This window comes from Lepidochelys kempii, chromosome 2 (genome assembly GCF_965140285.1).
Source record: "Lepidochelys kempii isolate rLepKem1 chromosome 2, rLepKem1.hap1, whole genome shotgun sequence".
NCBI classification, from domain to species: Eukaryota; Metazoa; Chordata; order Testudines; family Cheloniidae; genus Lepidochelys; species Lepidochelys kempii.
This window is the reverse complement of record NC_136381.1, coordinates 71,828,548-71,850,254: the sequence shown is the minus strand read 5'-3', so window position 1 is coordinate 71,850,254 and position 21,707 is coordinate 71,828,548. Positions and strand designations below refer to the sequence as shown.

Sequence of the window (21,707 nt, the reverse complement as noted above, 5' to 3'; positions counted from 1 at the left end):
ATAAAGCTGCTTACTGGGAATGCATATTGATTTAATTAATTGAGTTTTGAATGTTAAATATTATAAGTCTTATATACTAAGCACCTGCCTCACATATTGATTTCAACTTTTGAATGGGAAACAAATTTTCAATTTTTATTTATCGCTTGTCTCAGCCAATCTATAGAGCAGATTTTATGTTATTCACTGTAATTGCTGCCACAATATATATGGATACTATAGTAATTGGAACAAAAAGAGGGAGCATCTGCTCAAATGACATAAGCGTAACATGTAAAACACAACATGAAATCTGTTCTCACTGTGAAATAAAAGAAGCCGCCTTTTGCATACCAGTTGGTTGACTAATGATCCAGCTAAAGAGAAATTAAAAAGCTACACACTGATACATAAAAGTAACAAGGAAGCAGAAAAGAATCTGGAAGGACAAACAGATGGCGATTTCTATCATTTGGTCTCTAAAGATGAAAAACTGCACTCTTTTGCTGGTGTTATCATAGGTTATGCATTATAAATAGTATACATCCAAACAAAGTAGTTCAAAATGCATATATAGGTTATTTAGGAAGGACACATAAGGATAGATAAGATGTGACATCGGTGGGAAATAATTATTTATTGCCAAGAAAAAATTAGAAGTAAAATAACCCGGAGATATTCATAATAATAATGGTAGCAGAGAACCCAAACAGGGAGGGATCAACGATTAAAGCCTACTGGAGATCTGTGATAAACCACTAGTTCATATGCTGTGTAACACAATTATGATAATTTGTGAAGAAGTACAAATTAGAGTAATAAAAATTATTTTAATCATTCAGACTATACCAAGACAAATTCAAAGCACAAACTGGGTATTTTTGAATATAATAATGAAAACCTTCCTGCTATCATATGAAGAAGATACTAGAGAAAGAGTAAAGATGATTTTGCTGTCATTTTTTATATTTTTCTTTTAAATGTATGTATTTTTGCCTTCATGATATTAAAAAACTTCAAACAGGAAGGCAAAGGCCGAATGATCACAATTGTTTTTTTAAGACTTTCTATTTATTTTGATGCTTTGATAGTGAACACTTTTCTTTGCTCAAGTATTTACCGTTGTGTTTTTTTCTGCCTTCCAAAGGGAGCTGCAAACCAACTGAAAGCTTGAAAGTTTATTGTAGTAGCCTCACAAAGGAACTCTTTAGCCATTTATGAAATAAAAATATGCATTTTCTTACAACACTTCTCTCACAAGAAATATCCCCTCAGCAATAGCAACATGCTATAGAGGGAATACTTTCCTCTATCCCTTTCTATGTAAGCATCCAAATCCAACCTCCCTTTCCTCCCCCAAATAAATTTGTGCTAAGACTGTGCCAATAGGATCTGCCCATAAAAGGCCAAATCCTATTTGCCTTCTACATGCCACATTCTCACTGGTTAAGTTTTGAAGTCAATTCCAGAAGCTGATTTACTTTATGATCTAGCAGTGGCCTTTGAGACACCACGACTTCTAGGCTTCTATAAAGTTTAGAAACAAAGGTGGTCATGTATCTTCTATTTGCAGCAGGTTGGTTTATTCATCATTAACATTACTGGGTCAATTCTGTTAAGTATTTTTGAACTGGTTGGCAGGGTTAAATTGATCTGAAGGGAGAAGAGAAATGCAGAGCTCTTTAATTAGACATATAAGAAATCATTTACTGGGACTGTACATTCAATTTTTTAAAAGGCAATGGTGAAAAGTGAATGAAATAGTTTGAAGTACAGTGGGTGGGCAGTGATGTGGATGAGAAGAAGCAGAGTGGTACTCATCCCATGGAAGTTTTGATGGAATATACTTATTCATCTGGCTCTGTACAGGAACTCTGGCCAACCAGTAAACAGAGAAAATAATTACCTCAGAACTTGAAACTTCTGGATCCATCTGGGAAGGCATCTTCCAGATGGATACACTGTCCTGTATGGACCATCACCACCAAGGCACAGATGGCTGCTTGAGCCCATGATTTAGGAGTTTGAAAATGGAGAGCATAATGGATAAATGACTTGGCAGACATATGTAACAGTGATTTATATACAGTATAGGATAGAGAGGAGAGAGTTAACAGTGTACAATAATTCCCAAAAATGTCTTGGCATGGGGCCTAGCAATCAAACTAGAGCAGCAGTTCTCAAACTGTGGGTCGGGATCCCAAAGTGAGTCGCAACTCTATTTTAATGGGATCACCAGGGCTAGCATTAGACTTGGGGTGGCCTGGGGCTGAAGCTCAAGTGCTTCAGCCCCGGGCAGTGGGGCTCGGGCTTCGGCTTCAGCTCTGGGCAGTGGGTCTCAGGTTACAGGCCCCCTGCCCAGGGCTGAATTCCTTGGGCTTCTACTTTGGCCCCCAATCTGGGGCTTGGGCAGGCTCAGGCTTCGGTTTCCCACCTTGGAGTTGTGTAGTAATTTTTGTTGTTAGAAAGGAGTTGCGGTGCAATGAAATTTGAGAATCGCTGAACTAGAGAGATGAAAATAGGAGACTTTGCCCTTTTTAGACAGAATTGAGCATGCCTTTGTGATTGATGAGAGTGGTGAGTAGTGTGAAAATGACAGGGACATAACAGGGAGACTAGTGAATTTAACCAATGAACTTGAAATAGTATATGCTTTGTGTATGGGACAGGGGAGTGTGCTGGCTAAAGCCCTGGCATTCAGGCAATTAAATGAGTCAGACATGAAGATCTGCTTATGACCTTCATGTGTATACGTAATTATTGCGTGTTAACAGGACCAGAAAAAAAGAGGTGCAAAGATTGCTAGACAGACAGTAAATCTACCTTCTCTTTCTCGATCTCTCAGTATTTAAGTGAACCAGCAATGGCAGTCCATGGGGGTTCATGCACATGGTCAAAGAACACAAGGAAAGATTTTAAATGTCTTAACATTTTTTGGGCCTGCTTACATTCTGTATGCTCTCTTTCTCTCCCTAAAGTGCTTCTCAACTGACTCTGAGAAGATCATAGCCACATTGATTTAGACAGGCAACCTACTGATTATTATACCTAGATCATCCAGCCAGGAATTGAAACTGTACCTGGTGAGATTTTCAAACCATCTGTGTTGACCTAACTCAGCCCTTGTTGATGTCAATGGAAGCCGAATTAGCCCAATGGGGAGCACTTCAAAACTCCCACCCACAATGCAATTTAAGTGACCAAACATACAGCATAAATAGCAAATTGCAAACAATAAATATTTAGAGAGGGTATTTTGTAAATAATCCAAAGGCTAAACTGGTTGGAAGAAATGGCTCAAACAATTCAAAACAGTGAAATAAATATTTAAAAATAATTTCTTCATAAATAATTTCTAAAGAGAAAAAAAGAATAACAAAGAACGTATACCCAGCTCTGTTCCAGACTGTGGACATTTTCTGCCATAGTAATTGGAGATTTTTAAGAGCAGATTAGACAAACACCTGTCAGGAATGGTCTAGATAATACTTAGTCTTGCCTTGAGTGCAGGGGACTGGATTAGATGGCCTCTCGAGGTCCCTTCCAGTCCTACAATTCTAGGATTCTGTGATGATAAGCATGGCATAAAAACATACCATTACATTCAATTAATTATTGCAACTCATATGTAGGAATGAATCCTCACACACTGAACAAGCTCCAATGGGTGTAAAACACATCAGGTTGTCTGCTTAGCAATACAGTTCACCATAAACACATCACCCCAATGCTCAGCTCTCTGCACTGGCTCCCCGTTGAATACAGGGTCAGGTTCAAGGTCTCCAGCCTGATCATCAAAGCCATCCCTGGGATTGGCTCTAGCTACAGGTATCTGAGACATTGCATCTCCCTCTGCCACAATGACTTTCTCCGACATCTATGATCCATCAGCACAACAAAGCTGTTGAACAATGGGGGAGATTCACGACTGCAGGAAACACTGTGGAACTAGATTATGGATCCCAGTACTGCAAGGGACCACAAAACTAACCACTTTCAGAACAAAATGCAAAACTTGTTTATTTGACTTAGTTTTCCCTAAGTAAGTTTTTCCACACACACCCAAAATGCACATTCATACACAAGTAAACAAGCCAACCCCCTCTAAAACTAATCAAGTTATTTTCCTTACTGGCTAGAAAGAGGGTTTTGGAGTTTTTTTTTTTCATTTTTAGACACTGTGGATCATGTAAGTACCAACCTAAATAGCTAAAAAATTGTTTACCTAACTGCTTATTTAACTATAAGGTCCTAAAATGGACTGTCAGGTTTGATCAAAGCTAACTCAAATGGTTGTTAGACTGTAGCAGGGGTAGCTAAATGATGCCTTGCACCCCTTTGACTATTCTGGGTGTAGCTGTGTTGGTCAATGTTGGTCTTCCCTGACTTTATACAGCCAGTGTAAAATAGTCTCAAATAAACAAGCCAAATTCATTCCTTGTGTATCTCTACTAGAGTCAATGGAGTTACTTTACACCAGTGATGAATTTGGCTCAGTGTTCTACTAATAAATATTGAATGTTTGAAATACTAATATATAGTTCCAATAAATGTATTCCTGAGGGCTCAGTTCTGCCCTCAGATAGGTATACACGTCTACTGTTCAGTCAACAAGTACTGTGTACATGTGTTTCTGAGGCAAAATTTGACTGACAGGCATATTGGTATAGACCAGACAACAGATTGCAAGACAACAAAGAGTCCACATTTTCATCATACAATTCAAAGCATCTTAACACACGACCAGAAAGCTATGTTTCAGGCTTGAGCCATGGAAATCTCAGCAGCAGCTTCATCTTCTACTTACCTTGTACAATAATAATTGCTGATGCTTGGACAGAGCCCTGGTTGTTACGAGCATGGCAGATAAACTGATTGTGGTCCTGCAATGTGATGTTCTGAATGAAAAGTCCTCCAGAAGAAGTGATGTTGTACCTAGATTCATCCAGCGACTCTCCATTTCCTCTCGTCCAGTTGATGTGAGGTTGGGGGTGGCCTGTGGCCATGCATTCCAAAGTGGTGCTGGTGCCAACTAAGACCTCTGTATTCCGGGGTTGAATGATAAAACTGGGCTTGGCTAGGGAAGAAAGAAAAACAAGGTGAAAGGGGGCTTTAATTTCCACCTTTTCAAACTAAACTGCTATGCTACTCTTTGAGTAAGGATGATCTTTCACATAAGGCACTGGTTTAAGACGCAGAAGATTGAAGTTCAATTCTCAAGTCTGCTGCAGACTTCCTGGACGGCCTGGGGAAAATTACATAATGTCACACTGCCTCAGATCCCCATCTGTAAAATGGGAATGACAACACTTCCTTTCTCCCACTTCTAGTCTCCTTAAATTTTAAGCACTTCCACCAGGGATTCTCTTACTGTGTGTTTGTAGAATGCAAAACAAAATGGGGCCCTGATCTTGATCAGGGTAGTACTGTAATTCAGATTAAGTTTGTATAATTTTTCATATTATTAAGTGAATACTTACTAAACCTCAAGTTGAGGTTTGGGGATGCTTTAAGGAATATATTTGAGGATTAAAAATAGATATATTTTTATTCAAGTGAATGAAAAATGTGTTTCCAAACTAGACAAAATGCAAAGAAGCAGGAAGTATTTACTTGGAACACTGGAGTATCTGAGGAAAGCACTCTGTGTCTTGACTTCGCCTGCCACATTCCGGGCCATACACTGATAGATGCCTTGGTCAGATTCTCGGGTATTCTGAATCATGAGGGTCCCATCTTCAAGCAAATTCAACCGCCTGTCATCTTTCATATCCAATGAGTGGCTGAAAATAGAGGAGAACTCTGACAAGTTATCTTTGTCAAACCTGCACATTTTGGAACACTTCTATCATCTTACAAATTAAGAAAAAGACACTGAATATTTTGGGGAAAGTATAAAGACCAGATCCTGATGACAAACAAGTGCATTTATTATAAATTAATAGATCTGCATATTATGCAATTGGAATTTTATACTTGGGATAGAGGTTAAATTAATGATACTGGGACCATGCATATGTTTCGATGCAATGTTCAGCTTCTAATTATGGGTCTAATACTGTGAGGTGCTGCCACCCTCATCTCCCAGTGAAGACAATGGGAGAGGAGGGCTCTCTGTACCTTGCAGGAATGAGCCCTCTGTTAAGTTCTTGAATTTATTTTGATTTTGTTTAATGAAATGGTATAAATTGTCCCTGGTTCTAACAGTCTAAAGTAGCAAGATTTATTGTACATGGTCGCATCAAGGTTACCTGGGTTTGGTCTGGGTCCTGAGGAGAGCACAGGTATTGTATAGCCACTGCTCCCCTCTGTGGACAAGTGGGGAGGAGACAGGAGTGGATTATGACTCTGCCTTTCCCTTCCCCAGTGGCGTTGGCTAGACACATGACGATAAGTGAACAACACCCTTTACAACACTGCAGTCAATTATTTTATCCTAATGCAAGAGGGACGAGGTACTTTGGGATGAACTGTGATGCATTTACATGCTACCTCTTACTCAGGGCTGCCATTAAACACCACGTTCTAGCACGAGTTTTGTTTTTAATTGGCAATTGTTCTTTTAATTTTGCTGTGACCATGCTGGATTTGAGATTACACACCAGAAGAGCATTTGTTTACTCATTTGGGGCATCAGTATTGTTTGCTCAGGGCAAAATTTCTTTGTTCCTTTTTTCTGACTGATGCAGTGTGACAGTTTCTTATGAAAGTAACTTTCAAAAATGATCATCAATAAATTAAATTTTAAATTAACATTTTAGTTTGCTTAGGCAGACTGGAATAGTGTGGTTTTAACAAGGTTCTGCAGTGTTTGTAAACAATTACCCATCTAGGTTGGCTACTGTAGATTTGCAGAAGGACATTCAAGACACGTAGCCAGTAGTTTCTTCCGAAGCAACTTCCCTGCTGGGCAACATGGTGTGACTATGATACAAGCAGCGTAAACCCACTGAGTGACTCTTCTGGAACAGTGTGTATCGTGGTTGGGAGTATATATATTTTTCCTCACAAAGCTTCAGTTATAGCCGAATTAATTAAAATTTTTTTTTAAAAAAAAATCTGAGTTTCAAACTACAATTAAGTATATTAAGTGACAATAGTATACTTATCTATAACATCTTTGACAAAAAGCAAGCACTTTAAATAAAGAATAATAAGCATTCAGAGGCAATTTTAAGGACAAAAGGACATCATAAATATTTCACATCTTACATGATAAAAGAGACATTATTTTCTCAAATATAAAGAAATGCATATTTCTTCACAACCATCTTGGATTATTTTTAAAAAAAATTGATTATTTTTGTTACCCTGTTTGCAGTATCTAAATATTTTATTTTGAGGGGCTTTTTAAATGGTGGAAATGTCAGTTAATCTATTTATCAACTAACAGCAGAAGTTCTGGGTAAATTACTTATGTAATTACTGATTCTTGAGAATAATGACAGATGTGTGGTTTGAAGTGTGAGCACATTCAATTCTTTATTGAGTATCACTTTTCATAACCGTGAGCGCTCACGTGAATAAATGGTCAATTTCAAACTTTTTGAAGGAAATTATTTTTTTTAAACATATAGGGACCTTCAGCTGAATCGCCTCCTTGCCTTTATGACATCAGATAGCAGCCCAGTTCCAGCCTGGTTCAATTCCTTTAAAGCCACCCTAAAAGCAGGGAAGGGGAATGAAACACCTGTGTCCCTCACAACACACACAAAGACCTGGTACATCTTAACGGTTGAATAAGCTACCCAAAGAAGAGAGGTAGTTGGGAGAAAGTGGGGAGGTTGCTATCGGAAGGGAGAGGCAGAAGTGCTACAGATCTCTCTCTGTTCTTGCCCCTTGCCCAGAAACCGGGAACAGTTTTGGAGTTAAAATGAGAAACATGCTGCTTCCAGTAATAGTAGACATGCGTTGGGGGATGAGGGGAGTGAGAAGTGGGAGGCAGTCATATTTGGGAATACTTGTGGCAGCCCCCACCCCCTATTCCTTTAAGAATATGGGACAGCCTGCTGAAGAACAAACCCTGAGTACATGCGGAGATGGACTAAGCACGTACTCAAATGTGTTTCTGAAAAGAAACATCAGTGTGTACTTGGCAAAAAATACACGATCATTAGATAGAATGCACAGCACAGCCTATCTCGATTCAAACAGGGGAAAGATGTGTGATGGGGTATGTAAACTCCACAGAAGGGGTTAAGGAGCAGTTATGGGCCCAGGTAGCTCCACCCTGCTGCACCTGCAGAGCATGCTCCAGCTGGTGGAGGAGTTTAAAAGAGCGCCAGACAGGAAAGGAGGAGACACCTCTCTTGGGAGCTCCTGAGTAAGGGTGCAGCATTACTCCTGGCTGCAGGAGAGAAGACTGCAAGTGACAGCTGCCCAAGGGAGGGACTAGTCTTTCCCTAGGACTAGGCAACTCTTCATTCCATCTTCTGGTGGATCATTTGGAAGGCTTTTGACAACACCCTAGACTGGGAAGTGAAGTGGTAGGAAGCAGCTGAGGGAGACTACGCCTCAGTATTTGATATCGCTGCCTCTCCTAGGGTCCTGGGCTGAAACCCAGTGGAGAGGGAGGGTCTGGGCTCCACTACCAACCCCCCTCTTGCAAGGGGACAAAAACCCTTTTCTCCCAGAGAAAAGGGGAATAGAAACATTTAAGCACTGAGGATAGGGCGTACACCCCACAGTAGCTTGCACGTTTGGCTGAGACTCTTTTGTAGGGAATATTGTACTTGTACGTAGGGTCTGAATGAGCTTTCACATGACATCTAGTGATGAGCCAGAGGAAAAGACTTCCCGGAGCAGACCATGTTTGCACAGACACTCCTACTCTGCCGAGGTGCACAGCTGCTTTGCCAAAATGATCAATTTTGGCAGGTTTGGGGTGACAAGCCACTCTTGTATTTGAATGTAGGGGTAATGAAATGTTGTGATCCTCACTGTATGAGTAAAGGGCAGCAGAACTGTGCTTAGCATGCCCAGATTGAGGGGGTCACCCTAAACTGAACCTCACCTGCTACGCAGGGATTAAGGATGTCAAAGCCCAGTGAGGAGGAGAGTGGGTGGGGTCAGGAATCTGTCTAATGAGTCCTAGATGCTGTTGGACCTGCTCTTCTCCATCATTTAATGGCAGAGTTGATTGAACTCAACTGAGAGTCATTGTTTCTGGCAGAAAGAAAAGGAGTACTTGTCGCACCTTAGAGACTAAAATTTATTTGAGCATAAGCTTTCATGAGCTACAGCTCACTTCATTGGATGCATGCAGTGGAAAAATACAGTGGGGAGATTTTATATACATAGAAACATGAAACAATGGGTGTTACCATACACACTGTAACGAGAGTGATCAGGTAAGGTGAGCTATTACCAGCAGGAAGGAAAAAAAACAAAAACCTTTTGTAGTGATAATCAAGGTGGGCCATTTCCAGCAGTTGACAAGAACATGTGAGGAACAATGGGGTGGGGGGAATAAACATGGGGAAATAGTTTTATTTTGTGTAATGTCACATCCACTCCCAGTCTTTATTCAAGCCTAACTTAATGGTGTCCTGTTTGCAAATTAATTCCAATTCAGCAGTCTCTCGTTGGAGACTGTTTCTGAAGGTTTTTTTTTGTTGAAGAATTGCCACTTTTAGGTCTGTAATCGAGTGACCAGAGAGATTGAATTGTTCTCCAACTGGTTTTTGAATGTTATAATTCTTGACGTCTGAGAATTATTGTTAAGAGGAACCCCAAGACATTGAAGCCAGACCTTGTTGTTGCCAACTCCACCTGACAAAGTGTTACGCGTTACGGACTTCTATATATTTGGTTAGACTCTGTTACTTACGCCTCCCCAGAAGGGGGTTGGCTCCACTGGTGAACTTGCCGAAGTGCCTAGTCATTGTCTACCAGAAGAGAGACCTCCACTGCACTGGAGCAACCACCAGCAGGCAACACAAAAGATGGGGTGAGGCATGAGCCAGGTACCTAACCAGTATGCAGTACCACAAGTAGGTACAGCCTGTCACAGCGTGCTAAAAATCATAGAAGATTAATCGATCTGGTTGAACATTTTCTGACAGAACAGTTTTCTGTCTTAAAATGTTGATTCAAGTAAACTGAAATGTTTCACAAAAATATATCACTTCAGCCAAAATCTTTGTCAGGAAATTATTGAAACATTTCATTTCAATAAGGATAAAATCTTTTCTTTCTATTTTATCATTTTGACCTTTATGTTTAAAACTTAATTTGTACAACAATTTTAAAATTATATTATAATTTTAAAGACAACATAAAAATTAAGTTTTAAACATAAAGGTCAAAATGATAAAATAGAAATTTTTTGATAACAAATTAAATGAAATATTTTGGAATATTTTATTTTGCAAATACTGTTTTCACTTTTTGTTCCAATTTGTCCTGAAACCAAATTTTGAAATCTCAGAATTTCCCACAGAATGAAAATAACATTTTTCAACTAGCTCTCCATATTAACTGACAGACTGAAGACAAGGACTCACACTCTTAGCCAATGCCCATCAGACTTGGCAATAATACCTCCTAGACAAGTCACTTAATCATTCTGTGCTCTAGTTAGACCATCTTAAAAATGTGTCTCAATGTTTTCATATTACGTAGTGTTTTTTTCATCTGTAGGTCTCAGAGCACTCTGGGTAAGTAAGCATGATTAGTCTGATTTTGCAGTTGGCTTCACTAAATACAGATATCCGAAGCAATTTCCATGAGGCATTACGGTCTATTGGATAAAACATGAATCAAGTGCCTCAAGCTGTGTCTACACTGCAACTGGGACAACACACATGGGAATACCTGAGCTAGCTTTGACTGAGCAAGCTTGCCTAAAAATAGCAATGTAGTGCAATGACACAGGCAGCAGCACAAGCTAGCCACCTGAATACATAGCTAAAGTCCTGGCTGGGCTTGTACTTGAGGGCAAGCCTGTGCCACCAGCCCTGCTGTTGTGGTTACTGGAATATGTGCTGCAGTCACAACTCCCAGTGGATTTGTGCTGGAAATGGCCCACCTGATGATCACTTTAGATAAGCTATTACCAGCAGGACAGTGGGGTGGGAGGAGGTATTGTTTCATATTCTCTGTGTATATATAAAGTCTGCTGCAGTTTCCACGATATGCATCTGATGAAGTGAGCTGTAGCTCACGAAAGCTTATGCTCAAATAAATTGGTTAGTCTCTAAGGTGCCACAAGTACTCCTTTTCTTTTTGTGAAGTCCCAGTTGCAGTGTAGACCTACCTGTAGAGATCAGAGTTCTATTTATGGCTCTCTCACAAGCATCCTATGTCACCTCTGGCAAATCATTTTAACTTTCTGTTTCTCAGCTACCTCATCTGGAAAATGAACCTCTGCACATTGCACCTAAGGCATGGGGGAGTTCTGATGGAAAATGCAAGGGAGGAGGCATTTTAAAGGACCCTGGAGTTCACTCTCATTTTTAAAAAGTAGGCCAAGGTAGTATAGAGATCAGTGAAGAAAGTATTAAATAATAACTTTTCTCCCCCGTGATTTTCATTGAAAATAAATTGTGTTGAATTTTTATAACCAGTCTCCTACAGAGTGACTTAGATTAGAAAAAACACACAAACTCATTCTAGATTGCTAGTCCACAAACCCAGGTGTTAACAATAATTAGCATTTGAAAATAGACTAGTATACATTTGCAATGATTGGTTAAGATTTACTTGTTATGTATCCAAATTATCTTGGGTTTAGGATTTCCTTCCGCTTTGCAGGTAAAGTAGACAGTATTCCCTGGGGTAACATCTGCATCCCGTGGCTCAGAAGTAATACGAGGTTTCTCTGCGAGAAAAAGGAAAGGGTAAGAACAAAAGACATCAAAAAGTTTAATCCTGACTTTTGGAAGGAAAACAATTTTTCAACATGATCTAAAAACATGACTAGAGGTTTTGTTGGGAAAGTGACACAGCGTACACTAAGCACCCACTCTTGAAATCAGATTTGCTAGTGCGAGTCTTAAGTTTTGCAGTTGGTAAATAATTAATAAAATATTTGTTTAAACTCTGACTTGTGCCTAGTAAATGTAAATTATCTTGTTTAGAAATTCAAAAAATGCTGTTTTTCTAAAACACTCCACAACATTTGCATCCAGGAACCTATAATGCAATGATTCTTTTTTAAAGTTAATTGCTAAAGGAAAGATGCAACGATAGTTGGGAGAAAAGTGACATTTTGAATTATTATTATTGACTCTAGACATGATAAAAATCACCTTAAAGAAGTTTCACTTTCTGATCATAAACTCCTCAGGACTGATTTTTTGTATGGTACTGAGTATTTTCTTACAGCTCCATATATAACAAATAAATTAAAAAAACAGTAAAACACGTAAAATAAAAATATATATATATATATATATATATATATATATATATATATATATATATACTGGATGCCATTGAAAAATGTCTATTGGACTGAGAAGGATTTTTGATTCTATCAGTATTTCCCACTTTAAGAAAAAATAATCTTTCATATACTGGTAGAATCTTTCAAAATGGAAAAGAAAAAAAAACCCAACCTTTAAAATGTGACCATTGTATTTTCAAGCAATTTACATAATCACATTCACATGTTATTCAGTATTAGGATCTAGGATCTGGTTAGTCTATTCTCTTATTTTGGTGAATCTATTTATGTATGTTCTTGTTTATATAGTCTGTAAAATCAAAACTTTTTTAGTTACTACAGAAGAGAAAATGCTTCAAGTTTAGAAAGAAAATGTGCCAGTACACTAGAGCTGGTCAGGAATTTTCTGTCAGAAAATGCCTTTTTTCCCACAATCAAAATTTGCTGTGAGAATTTTATTTTTCCATTGTGAAAATCCAGATGTCAGCTCCTCAGCTGTCTGTCTGGAAGAGTCCTGTTAATTTCACTTTCTACAGGCTGCTGGCAAGCTCAAAATATAAGTTTCAGTTTTCCCAAAATTGAATTGTTCTGAAAATTCCTTCTTGTGAAAAAAATTGCAGTTTTGACTTTTTGTCATGATTTGGGATGATTTTTATTTCAGAAACACACAAAATTGATCATGGGAAGGGATTTCAATTTCTAGTCAGATCTACAGAACATTAGTTTGTTTCTAAAATAGCAGGACATTATGGGTTCAGGTTACCTGTAGATTATTATACTTGTAGATTTTATATGCATTGTTAGTAACATTTTGCAAGCATTTGCACTAATGTTAACTGCCTGCTTATTTTTTATAGCTTACTGATTGTACAACCTGTACATGAGAATTTTCCTCTTTCAGTATTACAGAAATATATTGGCCAATACATTACCTTGTATTGATGCTTTCAGACATAAGCTTCACAGCCATGAGACAAACATACCCATTTTAGTCAATGTAAAGCAGAAAGGGTCTTAATCAGAATTGGTCAACGTTTTTGAACAAAAGCTTGTTCAATTTTATTAAAAAATTGGCTTCACAAAAAAAAATGTCAATATATATATTTATATGTAGGTCTTGCGTTTTTAATAAAATGATATCAAAATTTTACATTTATCTAAAACCAGGTTTTCAGAAAATGAAAAGTTACGATGACCATTATGACAGGTTTCAGAGTAGCAGCCGTGTTAGTCTGTATTCGCAAAAAGAAAAGGAGGACTTGTGGCACCTTAGAGACTAAAATTTATTTGAGCATAAGCTTTCGTGAGCTACAGCTCACTTCATTGGATGCATTCAGTGGACCATTATGATAGTGTTTTCAATAATGTTCTTTAAAAATTATGAAAAATGTGGTTAAAACCAAAATTATGTCCATTCCAAACCCATCAGAATGAAAACAATTTTAAAATATTTCCCAAAACTAGTTTTTCATTCAGATCCATTTTGTAGTAAGATACCTAGTAGATGACACTGGTATTGGATTAACCAGTCAATGTAAAGTCTTCATATCCTACCACAGACATTTTGAAGGAAACTTTCATTGGCTTAACAGGAATTCTATTATAGTATGATAGTTGGATATGGCCTAGAAAGGCTGTAGTTAAGAGTGGCACTACATTGGGACTAAATTCATGAATATGTACAGTCTGGTTCACCCTAGAACAAAACTCCTTAAAATGTAATATTGTCATGTTCATTTTCCTCTGGCTGTGATATTTGCTTCCATGACACCCTGTGATAGCTCACAATGATAAAAGCGCTCTCTCTCTCGCTCTTTCTCTGAGTTACATGATTCAGTGCATGCAAGGGAGGAGGTGGATGGAAGAACATGCTTTGGAAGCAGAAATTTTAATTTTAATTAACATTTTAATATCTTGAAACAGTAAGTACCTTAAAACTCCCATAATAAAACTGGGATGTCTGGTCACCTTAATCTAGCATAAAAGCACATAGAAGTAATAGGCATTAAATTAGACTACACTGCTAATCACTTAACATTTTACATTAATTTAATTTGAACATAATTGAGTTTTTGATTAAAGGTTTCAGAATACTTCACTTATCAATTAAAATCTAGAAGTGACAGATGTTCAGACAGACATTACAACTTTCACAGTAAATTGCTTATTTTTCTGTAGCTTTCTCTGCTGCCTATAATCCTTCCATTAATTTTTTTCATCTCTTAATCACATCTTTTCAGCCACATACACAAAGACATACTCCCAAACTAACCTAGACAAAAACATCTTTAAAAGATAGTTAGTATAGTTAGACATATTTAATTCAAAATCAATAAATCTAGTATCTTGGTATCCATAGACTCAAATTCTAGTTGACATTGCTCCAAGGAGCACCCTCGAGGAACCATAGAGATGAGATGGGTCATTCAGATTCTGCCTTCTATTAAGAGTTACAGAGAGACCATTCTGCAGGACATAAGAACACAGTACTCATGGAGGAATTCTGCACCACTGCGTGCACTCAGAATTCATATCCCCTGGACATTTCTTTGCTTCCCTACAGAAAAATGACTTTGACAGAGAAGCAAAGGGAAGTTGCAAAAGCAATCACACGCCCCTCCCCAGAAGTGCAGGCATGTAGTTTTGGGCTCCTGGAGCAGTCAGCGGAGAGGTAAATCACAGTGGTGGGAGATGGCTGGAGATGCCCCAGCCAGTGGCTCCTACCCTGCGCTGGACTCAGCGCCTCTTCTCCTGCAAGCAGCATCTGGGGTCAGGTCAGATCCACCCCCAGAAACTTCCCCTGACTGCAGGAAGATCTGCACGCCCTCTCCCAATTCCTGACCCCATCACTCCACAGCCGTGGGGGGGGGGGCTCACTGTATGAGGACCTGCTCCCCCATCTTGCCAAGCCCATGCATCTCACCGCTCCCCCGACCGGCACCCAGAACCCACACCCTGCCAAATCTCACCCTCTGCATCCGGACCCCCACCCCTGCACCCAAGCCACCTTCCACTGAGCCCCTCGCACTCAATCCCCACTCCACTAAGCCCAATAAGCTGCACCTGGACTCCCATCCCACCAAGCCCTGCTTCCTCAGCACCCAGACCCCTGCTTTGCTGAGCTCCATCCCCCCACACCCAACCCCCCTTTGCTGAGCCCCAACCACCTTCACCTGGACCCCCCTGCAGAGTCGAACCCCCCTGCACCCAGAAAACCCCAGAGAGCCCCTGTGCATCCAGATGCCCCCCAAACCCGAGCCACCCACACTCAGATTGCCTCACACAAAGCCCTCTCACCCCACACCTGGATTCCCCCCACACTTGGATCTTGCAGGGCGGACCCTGCTTGCCCCACATCTGGATCAGGGGGCAGGGATGGGCATGCATGCAAGACTTAGTCCCTCTTGCTTGCTATCTTGGTGTGCCTAGCATAGAGGGGCAGGGCCCAAGGTGTTTCTGGGGCAGTGCCGGCCCTTGCGCTGTGTCTGGGTTGGGTGCAGTCTCACCGCTGAGTCTATGTCCTGGGGGTTGGGCTGCAGGGTGATCTCCCACCTCCATGCAGCCAGTGGCCCATGGCTCCCCAGTGCCACGTTGGAGACTCCACATTTATTTATTGACAAATAAAGTTTGCAGAATTTTAAAATACCGTGCATAAAAATTTTATTTTTTGGGCAGAATTCCCTCAGGAGTTGCACAAGAATGATCATATCTGGACAGAGCAGTGGTTCCTTATCTGGGTATCCTGTCTGAGACAGCAGTCAGTACCAGATGCTTGGGAAGGAAATGCAAGAAACTCTGTAATGAACAACAGTGAAATAAACTGCCCACAAAGTAAGCTACTTCCTAACCACAGGTAGACAACTTTTCTCTGAGGCTTGGTATTCTTGGAACAAATGGTGTAACTATGGTCCCCCGCATTATCAGTTATTACTATTTCAGAATTGCCCAGGCATCAAGGCCTTTTAGAAAACTAGAACATAGAATCATAGAACATCAGGGTTGGAAGGGACCTCTGGAGGTCATCTAGTCCAACCCCCTGCTCAAAGCAGGACCAATCCCCAGTTAAATCATCCCAGACAGGGCTTTGTCAAGTCTCACCTTAAAAACTTCTAAGGAAGGAGATTCTACCTCCTCACTCGGTAACGCATTCCAGTCTTTCACCACCCTCCTAGTGAAAAAGTTTTTCCTAATATCCAACCTAAACCTCCCCCACTGCAACTTGAGACCATTACTCCTTGTCCTGTCATCTTCTACCACTGACAATAGTCTAGAACCTTCCTCTTTGGAACCACCTCTCAGGTAGTTGAAAGCAGCTATCAAATCCCCCCTCATTCTTCTCTTCTGCAGACTAAACAATCCCAGTTCCCTCAGCCTCTCCTCATAAGTCATGTGTTCCAGTCCCCTAATCATTTTTGTTGCCCTTCACTGGACTCTTTCCAATTTTTCCACATCCTTCTTGTAGTGTGGGGCCCAAAACTGGACACAGTACTCCAGATGAGGCCTCACTAATGTCGAATAGAGGGGAATGATCACGTCCCTCCATCTGCTGGCAATGCCCCTACTTATACAGCCCAAAATGCCATTGGACTTCTTGGCAACAAGGGCACACTGTTGACTCATATCCAGCTTCTCTTCCACTGTCACCCCTAGGTCCTTTTCCACAGAACTGCTGCCAAGCCATTCGGTCCGTAGTCTGTAGCGGTGCATTGGATTCTTCCGTCCTAAGTGCAGGACTGTGCACTTGTCCTTGTTGAACCTCATCAGATTTCTTTTGGCTCAATCCTCCAATTTGACTAGGTCCCTCTGTATCCTATCCCTACCTGCCACCGTATCTACCACTCCTCCTAGTTTAGTATCATTCGCAAATTTGCTGAGAGTGCAATCCACACCATCCTCCAGATCATTTATGAAGATATTGAACAAAACCGCCCCCAGGACCGACCCTTGGGGCACTCCATTTGATACCGGCTGCCATCTACACATGGAGCCATTGATCACTACCCGTTGCGCCCGACAATCTAGCCAACTTTCTACCCACCTTATAGTGCATTCATCCAGCCCATACTACTTTAACTTGCTGACAAGAATACTGTGGGAGACCGTGTCAAAAGCTTTGCTAAAGTCAAGAAACAATACATCCACTGCTATCCCTTCATCCACAGAATCAGCAATCTCATCATAGAAGGCGATTAGATTAGTCAGACATGACCTTCCCTTGGTGAATCCATGCTGACTGTTCCTGATCACTTTCCTTTCATGTAAGTGCTTCAGGATTGATTCCTTGAGGATCTGCTCCATGATTTTTCTGGGGACTGAGGTGAGGCTGACTGGCCTGTAGTTCCCAGGATCCTCCTTCTTCCCTTTTTAAAGATGGGCACTACATTAGCCTTTTTCCAGTCGTCCGGGACTTCCCCCGATCGCCATGAGTTTTCAAAGATAATGGCCAATGGCTCTGCAATCACAACCGCCAACTCCTTTAGCACTCTCAGTTGCAACGCATCCGGCCCCATGGACTTGTGCACGTCCAGCTTTTCTAAATAGTCCCTAACCACTTCTTTCTCCACAGAGGGCTGGCCACCTACTCCCCATGCTGTGTTGCCCAGCGCAGCAGTCTGGGAGCTGACCTTGTTCGTGAAGACAGAGGGCTAAGAGAATAAAAAAAACCATCAAGGTGTAATGCCTAGATTTCTTCAATTGCCTGAAGAAACTCAGAGTTACTGCAACCTTTCACAAGAATGTACTGCTGTTGCAACTAGCAACTTTCCCTTTTTCCGTGTCTGTGAATGAATGAATTAAAAACATATTAAATTAATATCAAATATTGATATGTTTGATGTGCCAGATACAGTAGTAAAATGGGGAAACATGATGTAATCTAATTTTGTAATTAAAATATTTATGAAACGGAAGTCAACTGAGTGATACAGCTCCGGGCAAAATACTATAAAATTTAATGACAGGGTTTACCTCATGGACAATCGTTTCGGTGTTTATTTTAGTTAGTTAGGAGTGTTAATCAGATCCTGGGGTTAATATAATTTATTGGGAAATAGGTAACAAGGGTGACTACTATAGATCAATTGGGAAGGAGACCTGACTGAACTGGCATGTAAGTAACTGACTACATTGTTTTGTGATCTAGCTTTGGATTGTGTTTCTTCTGCGTTAGCACTGCCAGAGTTGACAACCAGCTGACACAAGTGAAGACCTATACTGAGGAACTCTTAGTCAAAATTCTAAACAAAGTCAACTTCCCACCATAGTGACTGTAAAAAGAAAAGGAGTACTTGTGGCACCTTAGAGACGAACAAATTTATTTGAGCATAAGCTTTCGTGAGCTACAACTCACTTCATCAGATGCATCAGATGAAGTGAGCTGTAGCTCACGAAAGCTTATGCTCAAATAAATTTGTTCGTCTCTAAGGTGCCACAAGTACTCCTTTTCTTTTTGTGGATACAGACTAACATGGCTGCTACTCTGAAACCTGTCATAGTGATTGTGTATGAGTTATTTTTACTATGGTTGTGTGATTTAATTCTAAAAAATGGTTATATAGATTTTTTTTAGTTTGTTAGCCAAATCATAATCTAATACTATTTTTGCCTTATGATATCTTATGCTATTAGTTGCTATAGTTAAGGGTATTTAATAACCTCTATAAAACTACATTCAACCCTCAAGTCCCTTTCTTTAGTTAAACAATCAAGATTAAAATAATCCTACAAAAGGTGTACAGGTAATGAGTTAAGCAGTTGTTTACTGCTTTGTTTTATACTATCTTTCTTACAACATTTTATTTCTACCAAATGAAACAGTGAATAAAATGTTATTGCTTAATATACAAGTCTAATCCTATTTTTAAATCCTGTTCTTTTGCCTCAGTCATATCTTGTGGCAAAGAGTTTCACAGTATAACTTATATACATTATGAAAAAGAAAATCTCCTTCATCCACCTTAAATCCAATGCCTTTTAATTTAATTGGATGTTTTCTAGTTCTTGTATTATTAATTATTATTATTATAAGTATGTAGTGCTTTTCTGCCCTTCATGTTCATATGTGGCCAACATGACCAGATAATGGCTCCCCATGCAAATTATTCCTTTTATTACCATGGACATCGTTACTATCATGGTGAAAGAGGAAGGGCGAGATGGATTGACAGATAGAACACCACACCGTGGGGCTTTGGGGGGATGCTGGCCCCAGCCAGTATAACAAAAAAAAACATTAATGCTTCTCTTGAACTGCATTATTATGCCTATTTGCAAGAAGGGAGGAATTCCACTCTCTTTCCAGATATCTCCAGCATTTGGTTCACACTTAGAAAACACTACATAAACAAATTTCTCTGTCTGAATTTACTTTAAAACATGACATGAAACCATGTCTTCAAACTGACATTCCTTGATAGAAAAATACAATCCAAGACATAACTTTCCACAGAGAAATTAAGTATCGTTGCAAACTTAACTGTGGAGTCTCTACTGAACAACACATACACACAAAATCCAAGACCCTGCAAATAATTATTGATGTCCTTTTCTTTACACATTATTAATAACCCCATTAAAAGCACTGTGCGTATGGAGAGGCAAGGGCATAAATCTTTGCAGGATTGGCACCCTACCGTATAAACAATGTTAACTCAGACTGAGAAATTGGTCCCTGGTGTTTTTGAGTGATAACACATGAGAACTTTGTTAATTTGCGCACACACAACAACAAATATACCATCATACAATGTACTTCATGCCTTTATTTTTGGAGTATAGTTTAGTTTTCTGTCTTTATAATACTCACTAGTATATTGCAGTTGATTTAAAAAAAATGAAGTTGTAGTAATATAAGATTTCACTACAACCTATTCTAGAAAATCTTTGCAGAGAAATGCAGAGAAACTATTTCCTGCATGCTAATTGTGGGAATGCACATAGTCTAGTTTAGCAAGGTTCTACTTTAAGATGTATTCTACGGGGAAAAGAACTGATCATAATCAAAGACTTCAATAGTTCTTCATTTTAAAGGCCTTCTGACTAAACCAAAAGCACCCATATTTTAAGCATTTCAATGATATTTTAATGAAATTAAATAATTTTAGTTTATTTTCCATAATATATAAAAATAGATACCTGTAGGCTTAAAGCCAGAAGGCACACAAAGAATTTTCTCTCCAAAGATGCATGCAGCCAACTTAACTTACCACAGTTGAATTCTTCTACTATTAACGATGCAACAGACCTGCCCTGAAGTCTCTTGGGATATTCACAGGTGGCAGCAGCTTGAGTATTTCCATTCCTGGTATATTCTTTTATTAGTTCAGCCAACCACATTAATTCACAGTCACACACTAAGGCATTAGAGTCCAGGCGTCTGTGCATACATGAAATAAAAACAAGTGTCGAGAATGCACATTAAAAAAGTCACCAACTTGATTATATGTAACATCACTTTTACTCTTTTAATGCTATTGTAGTTCCTTCAAAATAACTAAATAGATAATCTGTGTGTGTTCACATACATACATACATACATATGCACACACAGTAAAAATCTCTGGCTTGTTACATTTTGTATTTCCTTCCTTCCTCCTTCCCTGCTCAATATTACAATCTATTGTTCAAAAATGATGTGTCTTCAATATGTTGGAATAAAAAGGTAATCTCAAAAACAACAGTCAACTGCCTTTCAGCTCCAGTATAATTCAGCACAGAACATTAATAGCCACACAGTGCAAATATCCATTAGAAAATCTGGCTACGTACAGGAAGGGATCAGCTATAGCTGTCCCTACTCAGTACACTACAGAGGGAAGTGGATGCATGGATAACTTTCTCTCCACACCAGTACACAGTTGCAGGATATAATCTGTTTCCCAGCACTTCAGTGACAAAAGGAGTTTGTTGCGTAGTGTCACAGCTGGGTGCAGCAGCATTTCTGGGCAGGGTGTGGGGAGACCCATGTGTCCTCAGGGACCTCTTACTATACCTTACACCTTGCTCTGGCCCCAGTTTGGCATAGCACTTAAATAATGTGCTTAAGACCATTCCTACTCCACCGTAAGCTTCTGCTGAAATTCCATGGGATTCATGTGCATGTTTAAAACTACGTATGTGGTTTAAATGTTTTGCTGGGTCCTCTAGAAATGTGCTTCCGCTCCTTCCCAACACAGATCCACCTAACTGAACCGCCACATGACTCATTTAGCTGTAACTAATGGATGCCTTTATTAAAAAACAACAACTATCTGGTTTATCTATGTGTTGGTTTCACTTATATGACAACCATGGTCTAGAATAAGGCTTGGTCCTAAAAGTAACATTAATAATTATGCCATTC

At 39.6% G+C, this 21,707-nt stretch overlaps 1 protein-coding gene across 5 annotated transcripts in view; it reads right to left on the bottom strand.

Moving 5' to 3' along the window:
* Positions 1-21,707, bottom strand: part of PXDNL (peroxidasin like) — a 291,171-nt gene that overhangs the window by 84,809 nt on the left and 184,655 nt on the right. For 3 of the 5 annotated variants that reach the window (XM_073331210.2, XM_073331214.2, XM_073331212.2), the window contains exons 7-10: positions 20,572-20,741; positions 11,683-11,800; positions 5,593-5,762; positions 4,787-5,056 (exon numbers count right to left, since the gene is read on the bottom strand). In XM_073331210.2, the coding sequence (XP_073187311.2) occupies positions 4,787-5,056; positions 5,593-5,762; positions 11,683-11,800; positions 20,572-20,741 (728 nt within the window). Of the gene's footprint in view, positions 1-4,786; positions 5,057-5,592; positions 5,763-11,682; positions 11,801-20,500; positions 20,742-21,707 lie in introns of those variants that run through there. The other 2 variants (XM_073331213.2, XM_078851534.1) reach the window with 2 other exon arrangements.